Source organism: Schistocerca americana, chromosome 1 (assembly GCF_021461395.2).
Source record: "Schistocerca americana isolate TAMUIC-IGC-003095 chromosome 1, iqSchAmer2.1, whole genome shotgun sequence".
Classification (NCBI taxonomy): Eukaryota; Metazoa; Arthropoda; class Insecta; order Orthoptera; family Acrididae; genus Schistocerca; species Schistocerca americana.
The window spans coordinates 513,975,485-513,988,421 of record NC_060119.1 but is presented as its reverse complement, the minus strand read 5'-3'; the positions used below and the strand labels follow the sequence as shown (position 1 = coordinate 513,988,421).

General features: G+C 39.8%; 1 protein-coding gene across 1 annotated transcript in view; it reads left to right on the top strand.

The window, feature by feature from the left end:
- LOC124624514 overlaps positions 1-5,792 on the top strand; it is a 41,243-nt gene extending 35,451 nt beyond the window's left edge. The window contains exon 2 of the mRNA XM_047149111.1: positions 4,001-5,792. Coding sequence (XP_047005067.1) covers positions 4,053-5,204 — 1,152 coding nt within the window. The 5' untranslated portion in view covers positions 4,001-4,052 and the 3' untranslated portion in view covers positions 5,205-5,792. The remainder of the gene's footprint in view (positions 1-4,000) is intronic.
- The last annotated feature ends 7,145 nt before the right edge of the window (positions 5,793-12,937 follow it).

Here is a 12,937-nt window from a genome sequence, read left to right as displayed (position 1 = left end):
TGTGGTAGGTATGGATCAGCAGTACACGGAACAGAATTCTCATATAGTTACACACCAATGTGCATTAACTGTTGGAGTGATCATTCCATTTGAAACAGAGAATGTCTGGTATATGCCAAGAAGCAGAAAAGTGACCTGTAAAATCACCTGTGGTGAAGCTAATTGAATGTTCAAGGTTGTGCAGCCTTCATATTTTACACCCACCATTTGACTTTGCCCTGAAAGAAGTCACAGCATGAAAACAATAAATGTGTACAGAAACAGATCAGTTCAATCAGCTTACATATCTATACTTGCAGATACACCTACAGTGTAACACGTTAGATTTCCCATACCTGCTCCCAAACCAAAGATTACTGCAATAAGTAGTCAAGGAAGCATTTATGCAGAATTGATGGAAGTTAATCGAAAATCAACCTTGCCTACACAGGTAAGTAGAGAGAAAACCACAGTGAAGACCAAAGGAAAAATGTAGGTGGTTGCTTTTAAGTCCGAAGATTACAAACCACTTTCATTATCTTTTGACAGTTTGTACAATTTATTTTATAGACAAACCAGGTAGCCCACCTACTGCTCCCCCTAATGCTGGTGTACTTCACCATGGCTGAGAGGATAAATGGCTTCCATCCTGCTGTAGATCCAAAGGGATGAAAAACTCACATGTGTGCCACCTAAACCTGATAGCACTGGGAAGGCAATAAGGCTCCTGTTTGCAGAAAATATGCTTTAAAGATTCTCCTGCTACTATGCTAAGAGACTGTATCCTCTATAGGAAGAACAAGCATGGTAGCAACAGCCTGTTTTCAAGAATTACAGCTCCAGCTCTTACTGTCGTTATTTATAAATTGCTGAAGATACCTTGTGTTCAGTGTGTCTTCCACCATATGGCCGGTATGATAGATACATCCTCAGAGAATTAAGAAGTTGTCTTGTCCATTCTTCTTTTAATACCTGCCATATTGTTTGGTGTTCCACAACCTCTTGTCCCAGAGTTTTAGAACTAAAAAGACTTGTTCTGTTAGTCGCAGCATTCTTCTTTTCTGTAGGTGGCCTTTCAACTCTCACAGCGACTGCTCATTACTCTCCATCTAAACAGTCACATCCCACTCTGGTTACACTTCCTTGAAAGATTAGTTCCCAAGAGAAAGCTGCCAAAATGGATACTCAGCATAGTCAAAAAACACTATACAGCAAGCTGGTGATTACTCAAATATTGTAATGTCAAAGCAAGGGTAGATCACATCATAGTCCGATTAAGCTGATGTGTGCATTCTAAAGGCCTCAGGACAGCAAAAGAAACAATCTGTATCCTTATGAAATTACAAGTGACTGATGGGGAACATTGTACAGGTTCAGTTTAGAGAACCTAGCAGTGTTTCATGCAGGAAAGGCAAAATACTTTTTCAAGGATCATTCTTCAGACTGGTTTGATGTAGCCAACCTACCATTTCCATCCTCAATTATCTGTTGCATATATTCCTGTCCATCTTCCCCAACGTTTTTGTTCTCCACTGTTCATTCTGTAATCGTGGAAGCTACTCCCTGATGTCTTTATACATGCCCTATTGTCCCATCCCTTCTAGTTAGTATTTTCTGCACATTCTTTTCCTCGCTGTTTCTGTAGAGAAACTCTTCATTCCTTATCATAATGTAAATGTAAACATCCTCCACAGGTCCATGTGGGCCCATCGGTACTGACTGACTGCTGTGTCACCCTCTGCCATTGGATGCAGTATGGAGGTGTGTGGGATCAGCACGCCACTCTCCTGATCGTCATCAGTTTTTGTGACCTGGAGCCACTAGTACTCGGTCAAGTAGCTCCTCAAGAGGCTGGGTGCATCATTCCAGTCCTCCCACCAAGGAAAAAGTCCCTGCCTAAGTGGGAATGAAACCCAGGTCCTCCACATGGCAGTAAATTGCACTGATCACTCAGCTGCAGAGTCATACTTCTTATCTTATCAGTCAATTTAATTGTCAGTAATAACACATCATCTCAAATGCTTTGATCCTCCACTTTTCTGGTTTTTCCGCTGTCCATTATTCACTTTCGTACGGACATACATTCTCTCAGATATTTCTTCCTGAAATTTAGACCTATGTTTGATACTAGTAGACTCTTTTTAGTGAGGAATGCTGTTTTTGTGGCAATAGTCTGTTTCTGTTTTCTTCCTCACTTCAGCTATTATGTGTTATTTTCCTTTCAAGTTGGCAGAATTCTTTCAGTCCACCCACCGTGGAGTCCCAAATTTTGTTTCCTAGTTGATCACTGATCTCGGGCTCTCTTTTTTTAAAAATCAGAATTACTTTCATCTTTCATTTATTTTGTTTTCTGTGCAGATTTTACAGTTCATTCTTTTCAACAACACCTGTAATTTTTTCTCTCAGTCACCGAGGATAGGAATGCCATTAATGAATCGTATCATTGATATCATGCATTTGAATCTCATTCCTGAAATTTCCATCTATTCTTTGCTTTTGTGGTTCATGTTAAACAGTTGGGGAGAAAGTCTGCACCCTTGCATGACTCCTCACTCCTCCCCCCTCCTCACTCCCCCCAGTCTGAACACTCCTCTCTTCGTCTGCCAATTTTAATGTTCTGTCTTTGTTCTTATATGTGTTGTATATTATATTATCTGCCTTTCCATGCAGCTTCTCTCTCTCTCTCTCTCTCTCTCTCTCTCTCTCTCTCTCTCTCTCTCTCTCTCGAACTTCAGACATCTTGTGCCATGTTATCTTGGCATTCAATTTTCTGGGCTGAAAAATTCTATGAAGGAGTGTTGATTTTTTCTGATGTCTTCCTACATCATCAAGCGAAGCCTTGGGATGGCTTCTCTGGGTCTTTATATTTCCTAAAGCCAAACTGATTGTCATCTAATTGCTCTTTAAACTTCTTTTCATTTCTTCTATATAATATTCTTATCAGTAACTAGGCTGCATGAGATGTTTAGCCAACTGTATGATAATTTTTGCATTTTTCGCCTTTGATGTCTTTGGGATTGCATGGATATATTCTCTCAAGAGTTTGATGGTCCCATGGATGGCAGTCTCGTAGATTCTACTCAATAACTGGAATAACAATTTGGTTGGCACTTCCCCCAATGATTTTAGAAATTCCAGTGGAATGTTGATCTCTCTTGATAGTTACATCAAGTGGCTTACAAGTTTGTCAAACTCTGCTTCTTATATTCAATCCCCTATATCTTCCAATTTGACATTCATTTCTTCTTCTATCATCGTCTCTTTTACCATGTCTGTACTCTCCATTTAACAGTGAAATTCCCTCTGCACTCCTAATTCATCTGCATATTCCAAATCCCAAACATTTTATAAATGTAAAAGGTATGGGCATACTACCCTCATGTATAGAAGTCAGGCACCATATGGTGGATGTAGCGAGCAGCCTTTGACCTTCAGTCTGTGTTAACTGGTTGGGAAACTGTGCTACGTGGACATGTGAATGCCTTGCATGCCTTGTATGCCTTGCAGAGAAAAGGGATGCAAAAACTAAAGGTAACAAAATTGACGTTCTCCACTGATGGAAAAAGGAGTACAAGGCAATGCATACTCCTGCTTTTCAACAACCTCCGCTTCACTGACAAAGAAAGTGCATCAAAAATTGATGCCACCACTCAGACTGAAATAATTAATGTCAGTATGGATCCCTTTACTTGCAAGTGCACCTGAAAAGCCACATTTATCCAAAAACAAACTAATTTAAAACCCAAAAGTTCTGGTAGAAGGTAAATAATTGTAGACTAAGGGAGACCACTCATCAAATAACAGAAACACAGAGTTGTTGACAAGTGCACACACAAGAGAAAGAAAACTTGTAAGCTGCCTCAAATATTTTAATACACGAACATTTTACTTTATGAATTAGAACGTATATCTAACTATTACCTTGGTGGTATGTGAGAATTGAACTTACATTATACAAAAACATGCCTTGATCCAGTACTGTGATAAAATGAGTTAATATTTTATTTTCATTGCATTTCAGAGACAGTAAGGAATGCTCCCATAAAAAAAGGAACAAACAGCAGTTGCACAAAATGACTACTTCCTGTGGAAATGAGATGGACCACACCGCCATCAAAACAACAGTTATCTGTAAGAGGGGGGTTAAACAAACTGTGCTCTCACCAGCTGGCTTTGGACAGATATATCAGCAGGAAATAACAGTGAAGCATATAGGTAGTAAAGAAGTTTCTATTTTGCGGCAGAGGTGGATTGGCTATAGAATTAATAATAGTGGTGAATATAATTCACCATCAGTTTTTTTAAAGTGTGATGAAATTGTATACCCATTCAGCACACAATCTGCACATGAAGAATCCCCAAAGTGTATGGTCACATCTAGCATGCACAGTCATAAGGAACCAGAGAGGAAGTGGTGTAGGTGGTGGACACTGTTTCTAATGTGCTTTATCCTGAGTGTTCTTTTGATAAGTATTCATTTACTGTTTCAGAACACCTGCACTAAAGTGTTTAACATAGAAAAACTTAGAGGTGTATTGGATGAAAACGTCTTTGGCCAAGATGAAATTAAAGACCAGTTAATAAGGACTATAGAGACCATGAATTCGCCTATGGATTCAGATTTAAAATTTCTGATATTTTCAGGTAGTTCTGGTGTTGGAAAAACATATGTCGCATCACTAATAGCTCAGTTTTTCCCATGGTCAGAAAATGTCCACCATTTTATGGCACCTGTTCATTCTGAGCTCTCAGCAGGTGACATTGACAAACGCATGTCTTTGTGTGGTTATAATTTAGTCATAATAGACGACCTGAAAAAAAGTGATGTAAACATGATGTTGGAATTGAAAAGAAACTATGAATTAATGAACAGGCAGTTTCTTAAAGTAATATTCATTTTCATTTTTACCATTGAACAAAATTTTATTGTTAATGACATTGATAACAGTTTCAGCACACAGTTGGATGGTAGCAGTCTAATTTTTTGTGGAACTGTAGCCCATTTTCAGTTTAAACAGCTAGAAGAAGATGACATATTGAAGTTCATAAAAAAATCGGTATATGAGAAGAAAGGAATAACAGAACCACAAATTCTTATTGATGAATTTATTAACAGTTTTTTGAGTCCTTCTTTTCGTGGTGGTGGGTGTAAAAGAATAAGTAGTAAGCTAGCATTATTCCTGGAGATGTATGAGCAGAAGAAACTGAGGGCAAATTTCCAGTAAAGTATGGAGTAAAAGTATTCATTTATATTTTTTTTAAAAATGAGCATATCTTTAATCAACAGATATCCTCATACTTGTGAATGCTCACGGATGTGATACATCTTGCCACATGAGAGTTAGTATGTATTCCATACCTGACATTTTTGTTAGTGCCTGACTTTTGTGTCTGGCATTAAGACAGGTATGAAGCTCAGTAAATTACATGTTTGTTTATAGAGAACTCATATATAAATTTTAGGAACTTTTTATTTTCTCCTTTGAGAAGTGAAGAATGTACCTGCAATCACTCCTTTCTATGAAAATTGTGTAACCATGGCATACTGTGTGTAATTATTTTATACTGAGAGTTCCTGTTTTGATAGTACAACAAATTTATTTTGTATCTTTTATGCGATGTGTCTTACAAAGAAACGAGGCCAGTGCATTAGGGCTGATGTTTCCAAGTGTCACCTTTGTAATTCTCCTACTGCCATTTATTAATAAGAAATGTTTCTGCAATGACAGTTGCCTTTGGAAAGTGCATATACATGTATGTTGTGATATATAACAAATGAGACTTGTATTTTTGTGAATAAATATTTTCAAATATCATCTCTCTCTCTCTCTCTCTGACCCAAAATTACTTTTGGTCCAGGAACAAAATGAAAAATGTATTGATCAAATGTTGATTACATTTACTGTGTATGTCATTTTGTTTAAAAGTACTGGCGTATTGTGCTGTAAATAGTGGTATTGTAAGAGGAGGTCTCATTCCATACAGTAAGTCTGCCCTGACCCACAGTTCTGGGTGACTTTCCCAAAATCTACCCCTTTTCCTAGACCTCTCCAGTCCTTTTTGTTCACCCATCTTCCATCCCCTTCAACCCTTCTGCCCGAAGAAGGAGCTACTGGCTCTGAAAGCTTGCCAATTACAACTGTCTTTCACGTGTGTGTTCTGACGCTGCTTGGTGAGTAGATTTTTTATCTGTCCAATTAAATAATCAATACAGAAGTTACTGCACAAGTGACTCAGCTAGTTGACTTTTGTCATTACAACGTTCACACCTCGTCTCTTTTGAGTGCCTTCCTTCACAGGATCCCAGCTTCACAGATATCTGGTGTGAAGCGAAGGACCTATAAATCAGAGTACAGAATTTTATTACCAATGCAGAGGATGACAACAAATATAGATACCCTGACAAGTTAGTGATGCAGATGTTGCTGGCGTACATGCTGCTGCTGCTGCTGCTGCTGCTGCTGCTAAAAAGTGGTGGACATCACTCAGCAGTGTGTCAACCTGTTGGAATCTTTGTGGATGTCATCAACTACCCACTACAACTACCTTCCTTCTGCACCTATGGTGTATGTACAGATGTACAGGTTAGTGACAGTAAATTCCATACATGTGCATTTAGTGTTTCCCTGTCCCTGACCCACCATGGCATTAAGGGTGACAGAGTTCATAGGAATTGTTATGTAACAAAACTAGTAATGGAATGTGAGAGTAAAAATTATTCTAAGTTGTGACAGCTGATGTTCCTCAATCATGTGAAAGTGTCACCAGCCAGACTGAAACTACAGAGACACTGCCTGTCTCTTGTAAGGCACGGCATCTTTCCTTTGACAAGTTACAGATCATGAAAGCCGTGGTAGATGATTTGTTAACCAAGGGCATTTTACACCTCTCAAACAGTACATAAGCATTGTCAATTCATTTGGCTCAAAAAAAAAAAAAAAGTACTTTTCGGATATGTGGAGACTATAGGGCCCTCAGTTCTTGGGTCATTTCTGTTTGCTATCCAGTACCAAATATCCAAGACTTCTCACACTCTTTATCCAATGCTTCAGTATTCAGCATTATAGACTGCTGGAAGGCTTACTTGCAAATACTGATGACTGATGACAACTGTGGGCATTTCTAAACTGCTATTATTATCCACTCTCATTTATTTGAATTTTTTGTGGGAGCATTCAGTAAGTAAGCAACAAACTTTTTTTCTGAAAGCAGGTTTCTTTTATTTAGTATTCCAATGCACCATATTATTCCTTACTCTTCTGGCTATGAAACTATATTTTACAACATAATCTCTGTCCGATGCGACAGTTTTATGCCACCTTACTTGGGAGGAACTGTATGCCCACATCATAATCACTCTACTGGTCAACATCAGAGCCAACATCTAGCTGCACAAATAACATCCCCACCATACACATTCCATGGAGTACATCCTTCAGGCGTTCATCCTTCATTGGGCCAAGGAGATGGAAGTCTGAAGGTGCAAAATCTGTGGATGAGGAAGAACTGTCCAGTGAAATTTTGTGAGCTGCTCTCAGTTGCACAAAGCTGTGTGCCCCGTTGCATTGTCATGGAGAGTGAGAAGTTGGTTTGCATTTTTGTGACGACTGTTCATGGTAAGATAAATGTACTAACTGATCTTTGATCATACAAAATGAACGATACCATACTGAAAACATAAAAGCCAAAAATTCACTACTACGTAGCTATGCGAATATGTTTAAATGTCAACATTTATCAATACTTAATGTAATTATAATGATGATTATGGACTTTTCAAAAAAGATAAACAATTATTTGTATTTTATTTGTGCAATTATGTTCCAAAGATTATTATGCATAAATAGATCGATATATGATAGTAATTTCTTTGCTGTGTGTTGTTGGAAGAAAATCTTTGTTTTTAGGACAGTTGTTTGCCTGAGTTAGAACTGGGAGGATGGAGAAGAAGTTGTGTGTGTTTTATTGATTTATATTGTGAAGGGAAATGACTGAAAATATATTTATAATTCTGCAGAAAATCCAGCACTTTTTCTTCAGAGGAGAGGTGGTGTGGCGCCACTCCCTGGATTGCCATTTTGTTTCCAGTTTGATGTGATAAACCCGTGTTTCGTCACCTGTGACAATGTTCGACAAAAAAATTGTCGTGATCAGCCTCTTACCATGCAAGCAATACTGCACAGATGGTTCGTCGTTGCTCTTTATGGTCTTCTGTTAGGTGGCAAGAAACCTAGCAAGCACACATCTGTGAGTACCCCAAGTGGTGGACAAGTGTGTCAGCACTACCAATAGACGTGACTGCACATCCCAAAATTCCAGTCACAGCTGTGTGAGACTAGGTGGCACACAGGAGGTTGGATTGGTGTGTGTGTGTGTGTGTGTGTGTGTGTGTGTGTGTGTGTGTGTGTGTGTGTGTGTGTGTGTACTCTGATTTTCCACCAAAAGAAACTTAGTGACAGCTCTCTGCTTGGAACACCATTTTGAAGGCTATGTATAGCACCGCCACCTATCGAAACTTCATGAAACCATAGGGGCTGAAACAAGAATATTCCTTGATGTCCCACAACTTATTGAATGTGCCTCATACATGCCTTCTGGACTGAATAATATGGCACAAATGTGGCAGTGATTCATAGATTTTGCTCTGCACAAACTCCGATTTTGTTTTTCATAACACAACAAGAATGTGTTCATTTCTTCTCCTTTGCCACAAGTGCACGAAAAACACCTCCAACATATTTCTTGTAACCTGGAACAGTTAGCTGTAGTAGTGATTACCAAGATATATCAGCTACAACCAAAGAATGTAACATTTTTGGGACATTCTGTATGATCAGAGGGGATTAGGGTGATGGAGGATAGAACAAAGTTAATTCAGCTGGCACCTAGGCCCACAGCTTGCAAAGAACTTAGGAGATTCTTAGATATGATTGACTTCTAGTGGCATCACATTCCACAAGCCATGGCAATTCAAGCTCCTGTAATCGACACCCTGTCTGGGAAAAATACAAGAAAGAATCTAGGTGTAACATTATGAGAGGAAATGTCAAGAGTTTTTGATTAAATCAAATGATCATTACAGAGCACCGTGACCCTGGTTCACCCGTCACCTACAGCCCGTCAGCCTATGACTGCTGAAGCTAGCGATACTGCCATTGGTACAGTTTTACAACAAACAGTGAATAGTGTCCAGCAATCTCCACAGTTTTTCAAAAAAATTACAAGGGTGGTAAAAAGTTACTGGCTCTGTATGAGGCGGTAAAATACTCTAAAGAAGACATAGAGGGCCTCACATTTTTTCACTGATCAAGGCCCATTGGTCCGTGCTGTCTGTAATCCTAATCGGGACATTTGGACATGCACGCACGTGTGTGTGTGTGTGTGTGTGTGTGTGTGTGTGTGTGTGTGTGTGTGTGTGTGTGTGTGTGTGTGTCCACTGCTTCAGACATTTATACTTTATTGCACAGCTTTCAACCGACATCCAGCATGTAAGGGGAGGGATTTGATTTCAGCTGTTTGGCTGCAGTACAAGAACAAGATAAACAGTAGCAGGACCTCTCACACGACCCACTACAAGCTTGCAGCAACAATACATCAGAATATCTACTTCTCACACCTACCTATCATGCAATACATCACATAGCAGACCATGGCCCTTGGCTCTGACTTTGTTCAGGAAAATAATATTTGACAGCTTGTGTAATCTGTCGCATCCAGCAGTTCACCCCACCACAAAACTCGTTACAAAGCAGTTTGTGTGGCTGCTTCACAGTACCTTCACACATTTGCACCTGGACTTAATCTTTGCAAGAGTCTAATGGCTTCAGGTACATTCTGTCAGCCATCAACTATACGACGCGGTGGGATGGGGCCGTTTCCTGAAAAGATATAACTGTGGAATCTATGGTATGGACGTTCATTAGCATATGGATATTTCATGCCCAGTGTCTATCACAACTGACCAGGGGTGGCAATTTGAATAAATTCTCTTTGTCTAGTTGTACGAATTGTTCGGAGTTCAGTGCTTCCATACAATTACTTATCACCCTCAAAACAATAGGCTGATCAAAAGGTGGCACCCAACCCTGAAAGCCACTTCGGTGTGCCAGAACAGACAATCCACTGACACTTTGCTATGGTTCCTACTTGATATCCAAACTGCAAACAAGGCAACCTGAAGTCTTCGCTTACAGGAGTACTGTATAGTGAATGTGCCTCACACTGGTGGCTGAATTCCTCTTACCTTTTCCATCATTGACTACTGCAGAATTACCATTTTTGGTGAAAAAGTCCAACTTCACATAGCCAACATCCTCACTGCCATCTCAAGCTCATGGCATATGGTAAGATTTAATTCACAGTTGATTACGAGATTTCTCTTATGTCATGCTATGAGATTTTTGCTGCTCTCCAACTACTATATTTTGGATGCTACAAGGTCTTTTGGGGTGGGAGGGGGGTGGGGGGGGGGGGAGGAGAACAGACATTTCCCATCATGATGAAAGGCAAACCTTCAACTTCATCAGTCCAACACTAAAAGCCCACTTTGGTGCTGGTGGAACAGGACGACGACCACCTTTGTTTACAACCTGTGGACAATACTTCTGCTTTCAGTTCCACCAATGTGGAACTTTAGATGCTACCATCTCAACAGCAGGGTTTGATATCCATTTCCATACTCCAAAAATCACTGAAGATGACCCACCAAGCTCCCACTATGGCAGATCCTTTCACCCTCCAGCGTTGCTCCGGGATTACATGTTGGACTAGGATTCCACTATTACTCACTATGTGTTGCACAACACTGGAGGTTGGAGGGCTCTGTTGCAGCATTTATCGCCGAGATCAACCACCAGTTTGATGATAGAAAGAAAGAACAAGTGTTTTATCTGTCCATAAATTTTGTTTGTCTCTATTTTTTGGTATTATAATGTGTCCATGAGTTGAAATTTCCACTTTTGCAGAGAATTGGAGGCAGAATCAGATTTAGGCTGCGGAGTATGCACTTTCTTCCTGAATGTAGTTTTCAGGTTTTTTTCCATTTCTTTCTTCATTTGTCTTCTAGAACAAAGAGAATGTATCTTATTAAAACAAAAATTTGTTATTGACGATGTTGTTGTTGTCGTTGTTGTTGTTGTTGTTGTTGTGGTCTTCAGTCCTGAGACTGGTTTGATGCAGCTCTCCATGCTACTCTATCCTGTGCAAGCTTTTTCATCTCCCAGTACCTACTGCAACCTACATCCTTCTGAATCTGCTTAGTGTATTCATCTCTTGGTCTCCCTCTACGATTTTTACCCTCCACGCTGCCCTCCAATACTAAATTGGTGATCCCTTGATGCCTCAGAACATGTCCTACCAACCGATCCCTTCTTCTGGTCAAGTTGTGCCACAAACTTCTCTTCTCCCCAATCCTATTCAATACTTCCTCATTAGTTATGTGATCTACCCATCTAATCTTCAGCATTCTTCTGTAGCACCACATTTCGAAAGCTTCTATTCTCTTCTTGTCCAAACTATTTATCGTCCATGTTTCACTTCCATACATGGCTACACTCCATACGAATAGTTTCAGAAATGACTTCCTGACACTTAAATCTATACTGGATGTTAACAAATTTCTCTTCTTCAGAAACGCTTTCCTTGCCATTGCCAGCCTACATTTTATATCCTCTCTACTTCGACCATCATCAGTTATTTTGCTCCCCAAATAGCAAAACTCCTTTACTACTTTAAGTGCCTCATTTCCTAATCTAATTTCCTCAGCATCACCCGACTTAATTAGACTACATTCCATTATCCTTGTTTTGCTTTTGTTGATGTTCATCTTATATCCTCCTTTCAAGACACTGTCCATTCCATTCAACTGCTCTTCCAAGTCCTTTGCTGTCTCTGACAGAATTACAATGTCATCGGCGAACCTCAAAGTTTTCATTTCTTCTCCATGAATTTTAATACCTACTCCGAATTTTTCTTTTGTTTCCTTTACTGCTTGCTCAATATACAGATTGAACAACATCGGGGAGAGGCTACAACCCTGTCTCACTCCCTTCCCATCCACTGCTTCCCTTTCATGCCCCTCAACTCTTATAACTGCCATCTGGTTTCTGTACAAATTGTAAATAGCCTTTCGCTCCCTGTATTTGACACCTGCCCCCTTCAGAATTTGAAAGAGAGTATTCCAGTCAACATTGTCAAAAGCTTTCTCTAAGTCCACAAATGCTAGAAACGTAGGTTTGCCTTTCCTTAATCTTTCTTCTAAGATAAGTCGTAAGGTCAGTATTGCCTCACGTGTTCCAGTGTTTCTACGGAATCCAAACTGATCTTCCCCGAGGTTGGCTTCTACTAGTTTTTCCATTCGTCTGTAAAGAATTCGTGTTAGTATTTTGCAGCTATGACTTATTAAGCTGATAGTTCGGTAATTTTCACATCTGTCAACACCTGCTTTCTTTGGGATTGGAATTATTATATTCTTCTTGAAGTCTGAGGGTATTTCGCCTGTTTCATACATCTTGCTCACCAGATGGTAGAGTTTCGTCAGGACTGGCTCTCCCACGGCCGTCAGTAGTTCCAATGGAATATTGTCTACTCCGGGGGCCTTGTTTCGACTCAGGTCTTTCAGTGCTCTGTCAAACTCTTCACGCAGTATCATATCTCCCATTTCATCTTCATCTACATCCTCTTCCATTTCCATAATGTTGTCCTCAAGTACATCGCCCTTGTATAGACCCTCTATATACTCCTTCCACCTTTCTGCTTTCCCTTCTTTGCATAGAACTGGGTTTCCATCTGAGCTCTTGATGTTCATACAAGTCGTTCTCTTATCTCCAAAGGTCTCTTTAATTTTCCTGTAGGCGGTATCTATCTTACCCCTAGTGAGATAGGCCTCTACATCCTTACATTTGTCCTCTAGCCATCCCTGCTTAGCCATTTTGCACTTCCTGTCGATCTCATTTTTGAG